The sequence below is a fragment of the Toxorhynchites rutilus genome, chromosome 3 (assembly GCF_029784135.1).
Source record: "Toxorhynchites rutilus septentrionalis strain SRP chromosome 3, ASM2978413v1, whole genome shotgun sequence".
NCBI lineage: Eukaryota > Metazoa > Arthropoda > Insecta > Diptera > Culicidae > Toxorhynchites > Toxorhynchites rutilus.
The window spans coordinates 261435208-261455527 of NC_073746.1; the positions used below are offsets into that span (position 1 = coordinate 261435208).

At 38.9% G+C, this 20320-nt stretch overlaps 3 protein-coding genes across 4 annotated transcripts in view; 1 reads left to right on the forward strand and 2 right to left on the reverse strand.

Annotated features, from left to right (window-relative positions):
- Positions 1–4806: 4806 nt before the first annotated feature.
- On the reverse strand, positions 4807–6029 carry LOC129777253 (probable N-acetyltransferase san). The gene is made up of 2 exons (XM_055783423.1): positions 5864–6029; positions 4807–5696 (listed from the first exon to the last, which is right to left on the reverse strand). Exons 1-2 carry the CDS (start codon positions 5869–5871, stop codon positions 5114–5116), a joined length of 591 nt encoding a protein of 196 aa, XP_055639398.1. The 5' UTR covers positions 5872–6029; the 3' UTR covers positions 4807–5113.
- Positions 6030–16772: 10743 nt separating this feature from the next.
- On the forward strand, positions 16773–19150 carry LOC129774842 (probable glutamate--tRNA ligase, mitochondrial). The gene is made up of 3 exons (XM_055778856.1): positions 16773–17182; positions 17242–18426; positions 18487–19150. Exons 1-3 carry the CDS (start codon positions 17029–17031, stop codon positions 18729–18731), a joined length of 1584 nt encoding a protein of 527 aa, XP_055634831.1. The 5' UTR covers positions 16773–17028; the 3' UTR covers positions 18732–19150.
- The window catches only part of LOC129774843 (serine incorporator 1), a 32769-nt gene continuing 31185 nt past the window's right edge, over positions 18737–20320 (reverse strand). The window contains exons 3-4 of one of the 2 annotated variants that reach the window (XM_055778858.1): positions 19284–19440; positions 18737–19220 (exon numbers count right to left, since the gene is read on the reverse strand). In XM_055778858.1, the coding sequence (XP_055634833.1) occupies positions 19082–19220; positions 19284–19440 (296 nt within the window). In that variant the 3' untranslated portion in view covers positions 18737–19081. Of the gene's footprint in view, positions 19221–19283; positions 19450–20320 lie in introns of both variants that reach the window. The other variant, XM_055778857.1, reaches the window with a different exon arrangement.

Genomic DNA, 20320 nt, shown 5'->3' on the forward strand with positions numbered 1-20320 from the left:
GGCTGGAATCGTGTACGCCATGCCACAACTTTTTTTGAACCCCCTCACTTGATCAGCTTCTAATTATGGATATATTTTTTCCGTTCAATTTTTGTTTCATTGTTGAAAAATAGATAAACAAATAGTGATATAACGGATGGTAAAAATATTCTTTGTTTACTTCTTCGGAGCTCGAAGAAACGTCCGAAATTCGTGTCTCTATCCCCCTGAATCTATTCGAGTCAAATCCTATCGAATTGTGTAAATGTTGCAACCTTGAAATGCAGAATGCAAAAGTTTATTTAGTTCGGATTGCGATATGTCAAATCCGATCGGGTTCCGTAATATGGGTTCATATGTAGTCCATGCACTGTTGCATGTTGCATGCATGTTTTTCGTGATGTTTCGTTTCTCATGAACGGTGATTTTCGACATCTGTAGCGAATCTGCTAATTCATGTGCATCAAGGATTAATCTTATCTTTTAGTTAATCAGCAGTAGCAGCATGAACTTTCTAGACAACTCAAAAGAAGCGTATTACCAGACATCAATGAAGAACAACATTATTGCAAAAAATAGATCTCCAGAGATACGGCCCGTACACTCATGGAAGAATTTGTTGTGCGTTTCAATGTTCAGAAATCCTTGAGAGTTCTCGAAAAAAAAAACAAACAGTTTTGTCATCAAGAGCAAAAGCTGAATTCAACCCGCACTTAAGTCGTGATTTTCAATACTACATAAAATCCAACATTCTTTGTGTTATTGGGTGTCTTTATCCTGACGGATTTAATGGCCCTCTATTACCGATTGAAATAAATTGATGGATCCTAGTTCATGTGCGTTACCCTCAGAATATCCACTTCAGGAGAGAGGTTCAGCCATATGAAAAAATATGGATGTTTGACCGAGCAGCACTCTCAGGCAGTTCAGTATTATTATTGATGAATACTGAGTACTCAGGACGGGCGTGAAGTTCAAAAAATCGTGTAAATACAAAATAGATCTCATTCAATTTTGACTATTAACTTGAATGTTTTACTTTAAAAAATACTTAACGTGTCCACATGGACATTATCAAAACCCCCTCCCCCCTCACCGTGGACAAGCGTAGACATTTTCGTAACCCCTTCCCACCCTAAAGTTGTCCACGTGGTATGTAGACAGCCCCGTAATAGTAATAGTAATAGTACATAGTAGTAATAGTAATAGTAATAGTATAATAATGATAGTAGTAATAGTGATTTGCGCCAGTAACACCGGCTGAGTGTATCCTATGGCTTACCTTCTCTACTAACACATTTCCTGAATTCCTGAGATATTTATGAGAGGTCGTAGAGTTCTCTGCATCTCTCCTTAAGTAAATATCGAACTAACACTCTATCCCCTTCCCCAGCAGTTGCAAGGACGTGGCCGGGACAATTCTTAACTGTTGGAGAAAACATGCCTTCATCTAAGAGATATTACTAATCATCAGCAAAGGATGGAGGCTAGTTTTTGACTTATCAGTTCTGAATTCGTACCACCTACGATAGTGTGCAACTAGCTCAATGCTAATGCTATTATAGAAATCGAATCGATAAGAATTTTGCTCTTTAGCTCTATTTTACTTTAATAGATATCGCTGATAGCTATCGGTGCAAGTGTTCGAATTTTTCGAGTTGTTTGGTTCGCTTGTTGCTATCTTCAGAGAATTGTTTTGTTTCGGTTTGCGTCGCTGATATTTTCCTTTGGGAAACATTTCAGAAACTTTTAAATGTATGCAATTGCAGCACATGACAACATTATCTCGATTTATGAAATACGAAAGTTCGCTCGGTCTGATAATGATAATGCATACCACTGTAGTTTTAATGTTAAATGACATTAAAACTACAGTCAAATTAGCCGGAATTAAAGGATGGTTATGACCACGAATGGTAGCATATTTTCACCACTTTTCTGTGTACGTGTGTCTGTGTGAAAGAAAAAACATAAACGTTCAAGTGATGGTCGTGTTTGCGGCTGTGCATTTATTTCTGATGTGACAGTTGGAACCGAGCAATGCATTCTTGGTCTCATTCACAATACATATTGACACGTAACTCTCGCACAAGGGCAGTATGTGATGATTGAGAAAAATGTCGACCGTTTACAACACTGAGATTATCCCGAATGTTTGCTTGGTGTGATAGGGTGCACATACACTGTTTGACCGAAGCCAAATATTTCACTCTTTTTGACAGATGAAATTTGATAAACGTGTACTGATCAAATATATTCGACACAAAAAACAACAAGCAAATATTCCAATTAAATGCCTACAATTTTTTTCGGTCTGTTCTTCGAACAAGTCGGTACATGGTAACCTAAAATCTTAAATATTTCAGTCATATTTTGATGTAGGACTACGTCTTACATTAAGGGTGCCAAATCAGAAAACAGGTCACGTTTTAATGAAATAAAGTGAACGTTGATAACTATTTTTGCTGCGAACGGATTTTAACGATTTACATACCAATCGAATCGGAAATTTTCTAAGATTAGTTTGATTTGCTATATATTACAATCCCATAGTATGTATATGGTTCAAATTGATGAAAATTGGAAGCATTCCCATTTCCCCATACATTTATTCTGTCCATTTGTAGCTTTCCCGAACAGAGCTGTCAACTTATGCAGCCGCTAGAATAGAAACAACGAAGGGGGATAGCGAAAAGAGAATATTTGCATCTCCTCCGAGGAAAATTCTTAGAATCTTTCTGTGCCCGAAACAACAAAGGTCGCTTATTCTGCTTGTTTTGGTATTTTATGTTTTCCCTCGAACTGTGAATGCTAGCGAATATTTCACGTGAAGTGTGTTTCAATGTTTCATTTTTATCGCTGCAACTGTGCGCTTCTGTTAGACGCGTGTTTGATGCTTGTTGAATGGCGATGCATAGAAGATGCCTCTTGTTAAATACTCAGTGCAAAGCGTGCATTGATATAAAGACACAAATTGCGATATATGACCAATTAGTGTATTGTTCTCACAAGGGCAAGAAAGAATCGCTGCTTCTCGAAATGATTCTACAAAACCACGCAAGCCATTAAACGTTTTCAGGATCCCCGGAACTTTTTGCTAAAGAGTTTTATATGAAATTTCGACGTATTCGCAAATAATATCCGAAATGATAAACCAACAAATTTCGAAAAAAAAGATTGCGTAGTCCTACGTCCTAGGCGGTCGTGTCTCGAATTTTTTTCCATGTTCGATGTTTGACATACGAAGCGGATACCATTTGCTAAAGCAACAAACATCGGCTCTCCAGGTTCGCGCTTTAGCAAATGGTTCAGCAGACGTATGTTTGATGTTTGACATTGTTGATGCCAGTTGTGCCAATGGTACAAAATTCGACCCTCTCATGGATTGTGCCCTACCATTGCACAATAGTCCAGGAGGTTCATTTAAGTGGAAATTAGCATTTAGAGCTCGACAGTTATTCTCTAGACAAAAACTGTCTTCGACAAAGTTGTTGCATATGATAGAGCGCTTATTTTGATGTTTTTCAAAATAGGGTGACCAAAATTTACGATGAAAGAAAAAATCTAACTTTCTTATCTTCATAGATAGAGGTAAACATAGTTCGACAATGGTATAGTTCCAGTTATTTAAGAAAACTTTTTAGAACAATGTTTTTTTTCTATCTCTTGAAATAACCGATATAGCGCTTTTTTCTAAGTTGCGTTAGGGTCATCATGAAAAAACGGTTTTTTGCTCTAACTTTTATATTTCAAATTTTAACTGCAAACTGTCAGCAGAACACTTTTAGAGCTTACTAAGACAAATATTTTGCGAAGCAGAACTTGTCAATATCGCAATCCTACTTAAAGTTATTCATGCTTTTTCACCCGAAAAAACTCTTTTTTTTTCTTTTTTACTTTAATTTACTCAAATACAAAAAATAACATAGTTTTGGAAATCCCAAATTATGTAGAGTGAAGTATGTTCTTTCAAATGCTGTCAACAAACATTTTTTATGGTTTTATGGTATGAAGAGAGAGCATTTTTTGGAAAGAAAGGTCAATAAATTTGAGTAGAATTGAGATATTGACAAGTTCTGCTTCGCAAAATATTTGTCTTAGTAAGCTCTAAAAGTGTTCTGCATTGCAAAATATTTGTCTTTGTAAGCTCTTAAAGTGTTCTGAAGACAGTTTGCATTTAAAATTTTAAATACAAAAATTAGAGCATAGCAAACGTTTTTTTCATGGTGACCCTAACCCAACTTAGAAAAAAGCGCTATATCGATTATTTCAAGAGATAGAAAAAAAAGCTTTGTTCTACAAATTTGCTTAAAATAACTGGGGCTAAAACATTGTCAAACCATATTTACCTCTATCTATAATGATAAGAAAATTAGATTTTTTATTTCATCGAAAGTTTTGGTAACCCTATGTTCTTACGCCTATATGGCAACTGTGTAAATGTTGTATCATATGCAATGGTATAGAAGGGAATACTCTAGTGCGAAAACAGTGTAATGTGCTAAATATAGATATGATAAACATGTGACATGTACACGATTGAAATTCGGCTCTGTTACAGCTAAAATGTTAATGAGCCTAAAATAAACAAAAGGGATAAAAAAAAACATCGAAATGAGCGCTGTCATATGTAACAACTTTGTCGAAGACAGTTTTTGTCTAGAGAATAACTGTCGAGCTCTAAATGCTAATTTCCACTTAAATGCACTTCCTGGGCCATTGTGTACACGCAAACTATCTACATGACAACAATTAATGAACACTGAACAAAGACGAACTTTAAGACATATGAAAAATTGTTTCGTGCAAAACAAATGACATTTACCCTTCGGCTAATAACTTTCTTACTTATCTTTATTCGATTTCTAGTAAACACATTGGGATATCAATCTCTTAAAAAGTACCGCCCGATATGCCATCAACTTGTCCCACAATCGTCACCTTTTATTACGGAATAAATATTTCCTGTTTTCACAATGTTCCGGAAAAAAATGCAACGGTCTTACAAGCGGGGTATTGACGATTTCATACCGAGGCGACTTTTGTTCAATGATCATTCAAGAAGTATTCGCCGGGTGAAGTAATAAGTTAACAGATGATTTCTTTCAACTCGCGATCATTAAAAGGATGTATTTTATCTATTCCTGTCTGGCATCTGTTGTTGGGAGGTTGAGTTCTGAATGTTTTGATTCGCATTGTTCCCCGCGGTACCGTTTTGATGGTGGTGGTGATGCTGCTGTTGCTGATTTCCGGATCGCTTGACCAAAGTTTTCTGCAGCACATGTGCATCAGCCGGCTCAATCCGTTTATAATAGTGCTGCTTTGTTTCGACAATTTCAAAACCGAACTTCTTGTAGAATTCAATCGCACCCTCGTTATCCACCTTTACATGTAGGAAAATGCTGTCAAAATTACCATCCTTCTCGACATAGTTGAGGATGTGTTTGACCATCACCGATCCAATTCCGAGCCTGCGGTAAGGATAGAGACAACCCAGCGTCATTATGTATAGCCTCCGCATATTGTCCGTGGTATCAACGCGGGAGCAAACAGCGCCGACCACCACATCGTTGTAATACGCCAGTTTGGCCAGTTCACCCGATTCCAGCACATCCAAATAAAATTTGTCGTTATACAGAACTGGTAATACCACAGTATTGATTTTCTTCAGCTGCTTCAAGTTGTGGTGAGTTATGTCTCCCAACTCAATGTTAGCCCTGGCGAAGTAAACATTTAAAATTCATTTTAAATCCCAATTTTCAACAAAATACATCAATTGAAGTGCACCGTGAAGGAAAACAAAATTGCAGAAACAAAAATTGAGGTTAGTAGCAACACAAGAATTTAATCAGGAAGAACCTCAACCATTTAAGACAATACTCACCTCGTCATTTTGTTTTTGAATATACCGTACAATGCAGAACCTGTCTTTCTGCAAAACAGCAATTTAGACAACAAAATCTTCCACTTATGAGAAAATAAGCTAGAAATAAAAATTCTACACAGAACTTCAGCAATGTCTGAAAAAAGTAATATGGAACTGACAGAATTGAGCGAAATTTGACACATACCTAAGGTATGCTATAATTTTTGTGCCTTATGGCGGGTTTACATTAGGGAGATCTATAGCTATACTGAGAGAAATAATTAGTAAATATGACAAATGTTTTGGTGAATATTACCAATTCATTAGTCATTTTCTACCGTACTAATCATTGGTACATATTACGAAAGAAAAATGGTAGGCACAAACGTCAAACAAACTTCGATTTGTTGGTCCAACATTGGTGCAATAACAGTGAAAATTTAGCTTCTCATTTGGGAGAGATAATCATCAGGGATAGTAAAAATGTTTTTTAATAATTATTTTGAATTTAAAAAATTCTATTTGATTACATTTAACTTCACATACTTAGAATACATAATAATAATAATATATAACTTATTCTATGAGCAGCGTACACGAGGAAAGTTCCCGTTCCTCTTCCTGCTGCATCGCTCTAGTTTGCATTATTTAGGGAGTGTCGGTAGCACCAGCACGTTTCATCCGCATTTTGTTCTCTCGTGTCTCTATGAAGAAAAGAAATACATATGTTAATAATATAAAATATGTATATATGTAATGAAACGTAACATCAACAAAATGCTTACCTCCGAATCGCTTCATCTCCAAAATAGAAATGGCGATTGCAAAGTGCGCACATCACAGATGTTAGGTATGACAAAAAAACAAAGTTGTTGAAGTTTGTTTTTATCAGATGATCGAAAATTCGATGCATCATTCATCATACATCGCACTTTTCTTCTCCTCGGCGAAAACGAATTCTTGAGATATTTATATAAATATGAACAGAATTCTTACCTCCGAATCGATTCGCTTTTACAAGAGGAATGGCGACTGTGAAGTGTGCACCTCACGGCTGCTAACTATAAAAACACACAGGGTTACTAATACTATGAAGTAAAGTTTACGAATCTTTGGTAGGGAGGCGAATTTCATCTGACATTAGTTTTACAGATTTTTGGTAATATTTACAAAAAAATTGTATATTTTACCAATGTTTTGGCTACTAAAGCTTTGGTAGCTGATTTTACTAAACTATTTCTCCAGTGTATAGATGGATTTAAGTGCGCTACACATACACCGTCCCGTCACCGTGAAGTCAACGTGAAGGAATGAAATGTCAAATATTCTCCCATGGAAATCGTATGGTAGCATTCACATACAACGTTACCGGCAACTTTGACGTCGGCAAAATAAGTCCAAGAGAGTAGTTGACGGGATGGTGACGGTGACGCTATATGTGTAGCGCACTTTATTCACTCGAAAATATATGTAAACGAGTGAGAATCAAGGGATTTCTAAGATGGCCGCCTTTTTGTAGCCAGCAAAAAAAATCATGAGCATAGAAAAAAATCATAACCTAAAATTAAAAATGAAGTGCTCCGCACGATTCTCCGGCAGTGATTTTAATTGCAAATCGCCAAGAAAGCTTCCGGATGGGTATCCAAACATCGTTTACCAGAGGAAACTATCCAACGTAATCAAATATTAACATATATGACTCCAAACATTAAACATAACGCGAGCCCCCTAAGCGCGAGCCCCCTAAGCGCGAGCTTAGTTTTATGCTGTCTACGCTCAATTTACATTGGTTGGGATAGGTTTGCCATGGCCCTGTTGAGAATATATATGATACACTTCTTCGAGGTATATATGTATAGATTGTATAAAATAAATTCAGGCATATGTAAACGCTGGTGAATTTCTCACTGGTTAGAAATCACTAAATTTGGATGCAGTTCTACTTCAGGTGAATAAATTCACCGAAAATAGGAATATATTCATTATATAAGTTCACGCTAGTGTAAACGGTTGATGCGATTTCTATGAATCTCATCATATTTCTTCACACGAATATATCACTAGTCTAAACCCACCCTTACACAAAATCACTTACACAGATAAAAAAGAATTGCAGAATTAAGATTTTCTGCTCTGAATTTAAAACACTTCGATTAAATTTTGTTAATTTGAACCCATTTCTCATTCTGTTCTTCCTAATAAAATTGAAATCACTGAAAAAACAAATTGAAAAGTGATGACTATTACTTGGTTTTGAATTAAAAAAAATGGTAGATTTTTGTTGATAATGTGGTTTTTGCACTGGTGGAGCCAATTGATGAATCTACACAAAGCTTCATCAGCTCATGTGATACCTACATTAGATCTCAGAACTACAAAAGTGATTATGTTTCTATTTCTAAGCGCTTAAAAGCAAGATTCGGTCGTGCTTATTTTTACTAATTTTTATTTAAATTCGTTTTAACAGGTTTTAACCATTGAATGTCGTCAATAAATGGTAAGAAAGTTAAATTGTATAGATAAGTCATAGATTCCCGTTCTGGCCGGGGGATTTTTCGCCAAAGAAATTTCTTCCGACTTGCACTGTGGTCACTTGTGTGTGGTATTCTAGAGCTTGCCATTCCAGAATACATTCAAGGCGTGTTTTTCGGCATAGAAATCTCAACTAAGTACTACTAATAAAAATGACGCAGGCAATACTTACGTTGAGGAGGCCAAAATGCCACTGGTAACGTTAGTGCCATCCAAGAAGAAGAAGAAGATAAGTCATAGATAATCTACGAAATTTTTAAGTTAGATAATGCATATAGTGGTAACTTCCGGACATTTTTCAGAAGCTCATTCTGAAGATAATGGCGATAAAACTGATATCACACTTAGTTGATTGATATAATTGATTATGTAGGGGTTTCCGTTTGGCCGATACGAGAAGGATCTGCAGTAATTGAAGCATGCTACTCATTGTTTGCCTAGCAGAAAATATAAATTATAACACTTATACCAAGCCATTCTGTGTGTTATGTGTTATGAACGAAACAATATAAAATGATGATTTTATAACCTTCTCAGTGTAGAAAAAACACTTGAAACCAGAAAATTCGATGAAATTTTTTTTTCTTCTCATGTTCTAAAAAACAAATGAATTTCAAATCAAATCATCATTTTACTCGCACCGCTATCTGGTTGTAAATCCAACTTAGATTCGCCAATTGGAAGTACGATCCGCTATAGAACACCCAATGAAAGATATGGAAAATTACACATATTTTATAGAAAAACGGTCACAATCACTTTGTTTACCTCGATTGTTCGCGTTGCGGACCCAGCAAACATTAAATCGTATAAATAACCTATATACAACATCATGTTCCCCATATTTTAATGGTATATAATGCACCTAATTAGCATATTCATGCAAAATTGTAGACCATACCATGTAAATCATACAAATACATATTTTGACACCGATATTCATCCATATTCCGGAATTCGATCGAGTTTGAAAATTCGCCACCTATTCGAGATCGTCTTTTTCATTCAGCAATCCGAACAAGATCGATTTCTGTATTCTACAATCCGTCCGAAATTCCGTTATCACCCGTCTGCCCGGATCCGAGCTCTGTCCGTCCGCTTCTCGAATGTGTCCCTTTGGTCTCTTTTTAAGGTGAAGGTGGAAGCTAGCCATCGTAGTAGTATAGGTAAACCCACGTGTAAAAATGGAGTAATAGTGTTTGTGAGAGAAGAGCAAAACACACGTAAATTGATCAATTCACTTATAAAACTGTGTGGCGCTTCATTGACACGAGTATTTGAATACATTTGAAAAAAAATAACAATTCAATACTAAAGTAAAATGTATGAACGATATGTTCCGATGAACAATTGCAAATATAAATATACATAGAAGGTGCATTTGCATATGAAGTAAAATTCTAATTATACGCGAGCGTAACATGAGCAAATTTATAACACATGCGAATTGGGGCTCTTTTGGGTATTAACAAGTTCTTCCGCATAGTAACTTGATGTTGATAATTCCTCAATATTTTTTTTTCCTTCGTTTATCGTATTGTTTTCATATATTCACGTTGAAGAACCTTAACCCTTCTCTTCGTTGGCTGAGGCATTTTTATTGAGTGTAATACTTTTCCGTTTACTGTTTCCGAAAGCATAGGCAGCCGTGGCAGTGTTCCGAGCTCTGCAATACAATTTTCTTACCCAATGTAAAAGTTGCTAAAACTTACATTATAGACCTATTAAACGTAAAAATAATTATGGTATTGATATCAACACAATTTTATTCTATTGATTTTCATAACATGAAACGCTATGACTCAGGAATAATATTTTATTGAGTGGTTTTTATAGCTGTTTCGATTATGTTGTCTGGCATCAGTGTCGAAAAAATAACGATGCTTTTACCAATACAAACGAAACCATCGCCGAAAATTGAAAAATGCAAATTTAACTGGTCATTTAACTGTGTGGCTGTGTGCCGGTCTTGATCATCACCGAAGAAGTACGGCCCAATGACGCCGCCGGACCATAAACCGCATCAAACCGTGACTCATGGAGTACGTGTGGATTGCTGCCTGACCAATAACGCATATTGAACTTATTGACGCATCCATTCAGCCAGAAATGAGCCTCATCGTTGAAGATGATTTTTCGATGAAGATCCGGATCATTTTCAAGTTGTTGCTCAGCCCAATTCACGAATATATGACGCTTCTGGTGGTCACAATGACGTCACAAAGATGCGACGTGTGAGATACTGATTTGGGTCTTCCTCAATTGATGCGCTAGCGGCAGCAATATTCTGGACACTACGGACACTTCTTTGTCCCACTGGCACAGGAACATTTTGTACTGTGCCTGTGGATTCAAATTTTTCTACTAGACGCTCAATTGTTGATCTGGCAGGATGATTATGACGACCATAAATTGGACGTAGCGCTCTTAAAGTTGAGGCTATTGACTCCGAATTTCGGTAGTAAATTTTAATAATCTCGGCTCGTTGTTGGATCGTATATCTTTCCATTATGAAATATGTTGATATAGTAAGCCATGAATTAGATTTTTAATAAAATGTTCATTCTGTCTGTACCACTAGTCATAACCAGACGTGTTTTACTAACGTAGAAACCATTAGGTTATGGGCCCAGGTACCATAGCTACGGACAAACAAGTGTGATTTTTTTTTTGAAGAACGTTATTTCAAGATGTCTCTTGCTGGAGCTGGAAGCGGAAGTTCTGGAACAGGAAACGGAGGCGGAAGTTCCGGAACCGGAAGCGGACGGAAATGGACGAAATTTCGGAGATAGAGGAAGATCGACCGGCAGTTGAGGGATTTCGCTGCCAGCCATGGAACGTCTTCGAGGCCGAGAAAACTATTCTTCATGGGCATTCGCGACCAAAATGCTGTTAATCCGTGAGGGAACTTGGGACGCTGTGAATGCACCGGAAGAAGGTGATCCGGAAAACGAGAGGTCGCTGAGAGCACTAGCTACGATATGCCTCAGTATTGAACCGATCAGTTATAGCCTGGTCCAGTCGGCAAGCACAGCGAAACAAGCATGGGATAACCTCAAGAAAGCCTTCCAGGATGACGGGATGACTCGGAGGATTGGGTTACTTCGTAAGTTGACCAGTATTCGCCTGGGAGACTATTCCACTGTTGAAGCGTACGTGAACGAGATGATGTGTACGAGTCATAAGCTGAGTGAAGCAGGATTCAAGGTTGACGATGAATGGTTGGCCAGTCTGTTGCTGATGGGACTCCCCGAGGTGTATGGACCAATGATAAGTGGAAACCGCGCAGGAGAAGCTCAGGAATTGATCCACAGTGATCTATGCGGCCCGATGGAGAACGTGTCAATCGGTGGTAGCCGGTATTTTCTAACGTTCATTGATGACAGCAGCCGCAAAATTCATGTGTATTTTTTGAAGTCGAAGAAGCAAGTATTGCAGTATTTCCAAGACTTCAAGTCGATGGTGGAGAACCAAACCGGCAAACGAATCAAGCGCTTACGGACGGATAATGGCACAGAGTATGTGAATGGAGAGATGGAGAATTTTCTTCGCAAATCCGGGATTCATCATGAAGTCACGGTGCCGTACAACCCAGAGCAGAACGGGTTAGCGGAGAGAGCGAACCGTACGATCGTCGAGCGGGCACGATGTCTGTTGTTTGATGCCAACCTGGAAAAACGCTTCTGGGCGGAAGCTGTGTCCCGCCGAATCGATCACCGACGAAAGGCTTACGAGTGACCCCGGAGGAATGGTTCAGCGGTGTGAGACCAGACCTGTCCAAATTACGTGTGTTTGGAGCAAAAGTAATGTGCCATGTACCGAAAGCGAAGCGATTGAAGTGGGATGCAAAATCCGAAGCTGGCATATTTGTTGGATATTCCGAGCATCCGAAGGGCCTTCGAGTGTTCAATCCATGGACTGGAAAAGTATTTGTGTCTCGTGACGTCGTCTTCGTGAGCGAAGCTAGCGGAAATGCCATGCAGATGTCGGAAGCTGAACCTGTGAATGAAATGATGGAATTAATGAGTGAAGAGATCGTTGAAGGTAATGAAGCTATCGGCATGCCAACTGGTTCCACCGAAGGCAATGATGAAAATCGAAAAGACCTGTCGTCGGAGGACGATTTGGAGGACGAGACGAATTACGACAGCGCGAATGATAGTATCGAGACAAATCGGAAAGCATCACCTGCGCTCCCCTCGCAACAAGAAGAGCAGCGAGCGGAAGCGCCGTATTCCAGGCAAGTACTATAATTTCGATTTGACGTATAGTGTACTTCCTGAAACATTTGTTGAATCTCAGGTAATCGGCAATGAGCGGGAAACCGAGCCGCAGACGGTCGGTCAAGCAATGGAGGCCGACGATCATGAGCTGTGGCGTGAGGCTATGGAAGCTGAGATGCAGGCGTTGAGAAGCAACAAGTCGTAGAAGTTAACAGAGCTACCAGCGGGAAGAAAAGTTTTGAAGTGCAAGTGGGTCTTCAAGCGGAAACTCAACTCGGACGGATCTGTACAGAAGTATAAGGCAAGGCTCGTCATTAAAGAGTTCTCGCAAGTCAAGGTAGTCGACTATAACGAGACGTACTCGCCGGTGGTGAGACTCGCAAGCATTCGATTTCTGTCGGCACTGTCAGCGCAGCAGGATATGCGTATACACCAAATGGATGCCGTTACAGCGTTTCTTCAGGGAGAGTTATCCGACGAAGAAATCTATATGGAGCAGCCTGAAGGATTCGTTGATAGGAAGTCTCCGAAGAAAGTTTGTCGTCTGCTGAAGGCTCTGTATGGATTGAAGCAAGCGTGTCGTGTCTGGAACACGAAATTGGATGCGGAGCTGAAGCGTATGGGTTTGAAGCGATCTAGCTTCGATCCGTGCGTATACTTCAAGATCGAAGGAAATATTATTCTGGTGGTCGCTGTATACGTGGACGATTTCTTGCTGTTCTCGACGGATCAAGATTGGATCGACACCGTGAAGAAGCAGCTGATGACGAAGTTCCACATGAAAGACCTAGGAGAGGCCAAGCGGGTTCTCGGCATGCGAATCACCAGAAGTAAGGACGCTGTTATGCTGGATCAAGAAAGGTATGTGGAGGAACTACTGGAGCAATTCAACATGACCAATTGCAACACAGTGTCGATACCCATGGACCCACATCAGCGATTGACGAAAGCAGGACCAAGAACGGAAGAACAGAAGCAACAAATGGAAAAGCTTTCAGTACGGTGGCGGATCAGTGGCGTGGAGTTGTAGGCGACAACCAACAGTGGCGTTGTCCACAACTGAAGCGGAATACATGGCTCTATCAGGTGCAACACAGGAAGCTGTTTGGTGGCGTGGTTTTCTCAACGAGATGTTTCAGATTGATGTTACTGTCCCGATCTTCTGCGATAACCAGAGCGCAATCTGTTTGGCGGAAAAGGAGATCGGTTATTCACCTCGAAGCAAACACATCGATCTAAGGCACCACTTTGTACGCGAACAACTGGAATCCAAGGCGATCTCGTTGGATCACGTCAAGTCCGAACTCCAGAAGGCGGATGTTCTTACCAAACCCATTCCGGTAGGCCGTCATACTGAAGCAGTGAAGAATCTTGGAATTCAACAAATTCATGTTTAAGGAGCGGATGTTGATATAGTAAGCCATGAATTAGATTTTTAATAACATGTTCATTCTGTCTGTACCACTAGTCATAACCAGACGTGTTTTACTAACGTAGAAACCATTAAAATGGCAAACCTTACTGAAGATAAATGTCAAGAGAGCGGGAAAAAATATGACTTCGTTTGCTCTCCCTATCGATCTACTTTTTTTAAAGGCAAAACTAATCAAATTAATAAACATGAACGAACGACATGTTTTTCATCAATTAATTCAAAACTTTAAAGGCTCAACTGACATTTTGACAGAAACTGAAATTTCAGTCTTCTAAACTTCTCTAAATTTAATTATAACTCCTTTTTTTTCACACCAAATGTTAGCTTTATTTTTATTCTGAACCCTAAACTTATATTATTTGGACTTTTTTCTTTCATTAAAATAACTAAAAAAATACGAATTACACAAATTAGTTCGAGTTCATTAGAAAAAACCTTAATATCAATGCATAATACTTAAATGAACATATTTCGACGACAACCTATCTTTTTCTCATTTTCTAAAATTTTTCCGTGTTCAATCTGTGCTGTCATGGCAGTTAGGTATAATTATTGAAACCGACAAAGAATTTGAATGTTTCGAATAAACGTTTCCAGAACATAAGATACCTTCGTCGTTCAGTGAAATTTCGGTTCGGTCAAAAAGGTAAATCAGAATCACGAGAAATCACGGGAAAATATTTGACAGCATGGGGAAAAAAACAGCGTGGAGAAAAAAATTACAAGCAATTTTTGTTTTCAATGCACTTGAACAATAAAATGACCTAGGAATATATGAATGATAAGTACAGAAAAACTGTTTTACGAATTGCTATTTACACAAAAATTGGTTATGTATACTAATGAACCTTCTGTATATATATATATTGTTGTACTCCTCCAAAGTACGTAGAAGGTAAGCGAAATTTCCTATGTATACACACGGAGAGCGCATGTGTTTCACACACAAAGAAGTTAGTAATAAAAAATCCTCAATTCGTTCGAGGTTCTGAAGTTTTTTCAATATTTCTTGATTTCAAAAGTTCTAAAAATTAATCAAACAAAATCGCAAGTCGAGCTGACAATACACAAGATAGTGTACTACATTTTCATTGCAGGTAAGGTTTTATGTGATGTTTTATCGATTTCATACTGAACAGTTTTTGTTTAGTTCAGCAAAATGTCGAAGTGCCACTCCTGTGATGCCGGAGCAGGATTATTTTGAATATTAGCAGAGTGTGCTAAATACATAATTCCAATGGTTTCACATGCAATTCCAATTTTATACTTTCAGTTTACTCCACTTCTTCTTACGGAAGTGCAAAATATTATTTTTCAATCACTTTGGAAGATGACGCGGGATGGAGGAAAAGTATTTCTCGTTTCCCAAAAACCCCAGGTTTTTTCCTTGGAGTCTCACTACGACTGAACACTCCAAACCAAACCAATGAAAGCGTCGCGATGGATGCTTTAATAAAATTGAAAAAAAATTAGCAGTGTGGGACGTAATATATCGTTATATTCTAATTTGCGGGAATGACACTTCCTCTATATTATCTCTCCACACATTTGTTCATCGATTTTTGCATTATTTTTATAATACAGGTGCGATAATTTTACTGCTTCCATTTTAAAATGATTAAGTAAACAGCTATTTCATCATTTCGAAACATATTTTGAGACAGTTGTTGCGTTACAATTTTAAAAAATTTAAATATTTTCGAACCTATATGGATTCGATCGATGGCTTATTACTATTTTTTGCTTTTTTTTTCTTTGCCTACCTTATTTTAACAAAGCCGGGAAGAGACTACCTTCTTATTCTTTATACTTTGGTATTTTTCCACTAAACGTAAATAAACAAACCATTCCCAGCCCTAGTGTCAGATATAATAGTTTTGTTTTGATACGATGTTTCGTATCTGTAGCTAGAAGCAAGGCGCCTTTATATATACCAGGTGAAACAATCATATGAAATGCACTTTCAGCCATATTGGAATTGCTGTCGGTATTGTTTACAAACAGCTGCCGGCGGCTCTCTACAAACTGCCACGACGCTTATTCGAACGATGCCTACTATGTTCGGCTTTCGCGAATTTATGTGAAAAAAAGGGATGATTTTGTAGAATTTCATTCTCATCCAGTTCATCCACTACTCTTGCATGTGAAAATGCAAAAATGACGCATCCTAGCAATAACAAAACAAACAACTTCCACTCCACAAACCGTAATCCCCTTCTTTTTGAAGTGATGATGTTGCTTCACCTGTTATACATTTATACAAGCGCCTTGGCTAGAAGCAAGGCGCTTATATCGATGTGTAACAGGTGAAGCAACATCATCACTTCAATAAGAAGGGGATTACGGTTTGTGGAGCGGGGGTTGTTTGTTTTGTTATTGCTAGGATACGCCGTTTTTGCATTTTCACATGCGAGAGTAGTGGAAATGAGAATGAAATTCTACAAAACCATCCTGCTTTTTCACATAGATTCGCGAATGCCGAACATAGTAGGCATCGTTCGAATAAGCGTCGTGGCAGTTTGTAGAGAGCCGCCGGCAGCTGTTTGTAAACAATACCGACAGCAATTCCAATATGGCTGAAAATGCATTTCATATGATTGTTTCACCTGGTATATATAGAGGCGCCTTGGCTAGAAGTAGTGCTGTTCAAGACGGGTCTATGGTACCAAGGCGCGTAGAAGTATATCCTAAGGTGGGCCAACTTGCTAAAACCACTCTTCAGCCATCTTGGGAGGCTACTGTGTTTTGTTTGTAAACAAAACACAATACGCTTGTGCCCAAGCTCGCTCGTGATCAGTCTGTCTCTTTCACACTTGGAGGAAAAAATTCCCCTTCTGCTTTCTTCCGTACTGTTTTCATATACCGCTCCCCTAACCAACTTAGTGACGAAACGGCCTCACCTAGTACCATAGACCCGTCTTGTATGGTACTATAGTATATACTTCTAGGCGCCTTGGTGCTGTTATTTAGAAGTAGTTGCGAATTTTTGAACAATGAATATACTTTTTCAAACAGTGTTAAAACCATTGCCGATAAATTCATACAGTATTCGTTTATTGCTACCAGCTCGTCCATTACGACGTTTTTGTACCAGACGCTTGGAAACAACTGAGGATGTGCGGGTTCGTTTTGCACCGAGTCCAACCGGTGAGTAAATTATTTGTTTGAAATAACGTGAACATTATTGCGTTATTACGTGATTGTAGGTTTCATGCACTTGGGTGGACTGAGAACAGCCCTTTTCAACTATCTATTCGCGAAATCTCATGAAGGGAAGTTGATTCTACGTATCGAAGACACTGACCAGGAGCGCTTGGTAGAGGGGGCAATGGAACGTATCTACGAGGACCTCAAGTGGGCCGGAGTTGAACCGGACGAAAGTCCTTGGAAAGAAGGCCCATACGGGCCGTATATCCAAAGCAAACGATACGATATCTATAAGCAGGAGGTGAAAAAGTTGATGGAAGATGGTAAAGCCTACTATTGTTTTTGCACCGAGAGGCGACTGGACCTGCTTCGGAAGGAAGCCGTTAGGCTGAGACAAATTCCGAAGTATGACAACAAATGTCGACATCTAACGCCGGGACAAATTGCTGAACGATTGGCGAGAAACGACAAGTTTTGCATCCGTTTCAAGCTGGATTCGAAAGCGGACGAATTTCAGGATTTGATTTACGGAAAAATAGTTTATTTCGTTGCACAAAACGAAGGCGATCCGGTGATCATCAAGTCGGACGGATTCCCTACCTATCACTTTGCGAACGTGGTGGACGATCATTATATGAAAGTAAGCCATGTGTTACGTGGAGTCGAGTGGCAGATATCCACCCCGAAGCACATACAAATGTTTCGCGCGTTCGGTTGGAGGCCACCACAGTATGCCCATCTGCCTCTAGTGATGAATGCAAACGGATCTAAATTGAGTAAACGCCAGGGAGACGTTCAGCTCGATTATTACCGAAAGATGGGTATATTTCCGCAAGCGCTGCTGAATTTCATCACCCAGAGCGGGGGTGGATTTGATAGAGGACTAATTGATATAGTCGGTCCCCAGATGGAGGACCTGATCCGACATTTTGACATCGGAAAAATAAATGCACACTCTAGCCGACTGAACGCGGATCTGCTAAAGCAGTGCAATCGGGAAGAAATTGAGCACCAACTAAAAAATTGTCCAGAGAAAGCAGAAGCTCTTGTGCAGGAAGTGATACGGATGGTTCGACATGAATTCGGAGATCAACTAAAGAATCTGGATTTGGACGAGAAGCATGTGCGAGATGTGTTGGAGTGGTCAACCAAGCGTATAGATGTTCTGCAAGACTTGGTAAAAGGAAAGCTTTCCTTTCTGTGGGTTCTTCCGCATGGTACAAAGGATAAGACTATCAGTAAAGGTATAATTGTGTCTTCAACTAGCTTGAACGGTCTGATTAATTGAACTGATTTTTTTACAGATATCCTATTAGATTTTGCCAACAGCCTTACCTCGGAATGGGACAATAGTTTTACCAAAGCACAGCTTAGTAAATTTTTGAAAGCATTTGCCCAACGCAATAATATTGCATTTGATTTGTTCATGAAGTCCATACGAAGCAGTCTCAGTGGCCTCAGTGAGGGTCCCGGAGTTGCCGAGATGATGGAGATCCTAGGACGTGACAAGACAATCGAACGAATCCAGCTCGCGGCGAAAAGGAAATAAGTGACTGATTTCAATCGTTGTGGAGTTTATTTGGATAGGTTTGTTCTACAGTTTTCCTTCGATTAAGATGAACATGTTGACTAACTGTATAGATAGTAGTAATAAAAGTAAACATAAACTACACAAATTCAGATTTCGGATACCCGTTCTTTTCATACATTCCGAGAAATGACCACCATTGCGTCACATTCAGTTGAACTAGGGTTAACAAATATTAATCAAAACATCTACATTTTAAATCTGCACTGGAGTTCGAAGTGATTTCATTCATTATTTCTGCTGTTAGTAGAATAAATCCACTGCGTCTGCGCATTTCCGATGAATGTAACATTCTCTTATCACAGCAGAATTTAATTAAATTCGCGATCGACCAGAACCATCGGTGCAACCAGAGTCCATGCATACAGTCCTACACAGAACCAGCTGGAAATAATTTTGACCCACATGGAGGCTGCATTAGCGTTCAGTGTTTCCAGCGATGAGTTTGGCCTGTTCGAGGAATACGAAATGATTTAATTGATGGAGATGGTTTTTACTTATGGTTAAACTTACTGATACCAATTGGTGAGCGTCATCATGACATAGAGCGTTGCGGTGATGAAGACCACGTGGAACAGGGACCAGGAGTAAGCCACAGCATCCTCCTCGTTGTCGCGTATTTCATTTCCAGTGCCACCGCTTGCCGAGGTGCCGTCGTCGCTAAGTGTGGCTGCCAATACTTATTACATTAGCGCAAATAGTTTTTATATTGCAAGAGAGATTGAAGTTGTGCATTTTGACCACACACCGAAAGAGTTGAAGCACAGCACACATATAGGAAAAATGTTAGTATTTCAGATAATTTTAGATAAAAAACATAACAGACTGGTGTGTATGGCGTATTGATAATGCGAAAAGCATAATAATTGTTGGTGAAGGATGCTACTATTTAAAGAACCACGCACTATGTTCGATATTCACTTCTGCATCCATGCAACAAACACAGTCAATTGTTCTTTAAAGATACACTGAGCAATTGATCGGTGTTAAGTCAGATCGGACCATGTGAAATTTTTATGATTTCGGAAAAAACGAACTTGAGGTTCAGTGCTCTGCAATTTTCAAAGCATTTAATTTTTCCGTTCAATATTGTTGTCAGAAATGTTAGTTACTCTCTGGCAATACTTTGATGTATGATAATTGTAAAAAACTTCAAGTATCATGCCAAAAAGGCAGTTATTTGGCTCCCTATACGTACATGTCATGGCCCAAAACGTGTCTATGGTGAATTGACATTCCTCCCCCTCTCTAAAGGTGGGCTTCCATACAAATGAAACCCAAACTTCTGTATAACTCGAAAACTAATTAGGCAAATGGGGCCAAATTTGGCATGTGGAGGTTTTAGAGTACAATAAATGTTACTATGATGGTTATATACCACTTCCCTTCTCTCTAAGTGGAGGGCTGCCATACAAATGAAAAAAAATTCTGCATAACTCATGAAATAATCATGCATACGGAAACAAATTAAGCATATGGAGAATTTAGAGGGTGTGGCTACACACACCTTATTATTATCAATAAGATACACACCTTGTCATACAAACATT

Excerpts from the sequence above, each read along its gene's own strand:
- LOC129774842 (XM_055778856.1), top strand. The coding sequence starts at position 17,029 with ATGAATATACTTTTTCAAACAGTGTTAAAACCATTGCCGATAAATTCA. Across the intron at positions 17,183-17,241 it reads TTTTGCACCGAGTCCAACCG|GTTTCATGCACTTGGGTGGA; the intron begins GTGAGTAAATTA and ends ACGTGATTGTAG. Across the intron at positions 18,427-18,486 it reads GGATAAGACTATCAGTAAAG|ATATCCTATTAGATTTTGCC; the intron begins GTATAATTGTGT and ends ATTTTTTTACAG.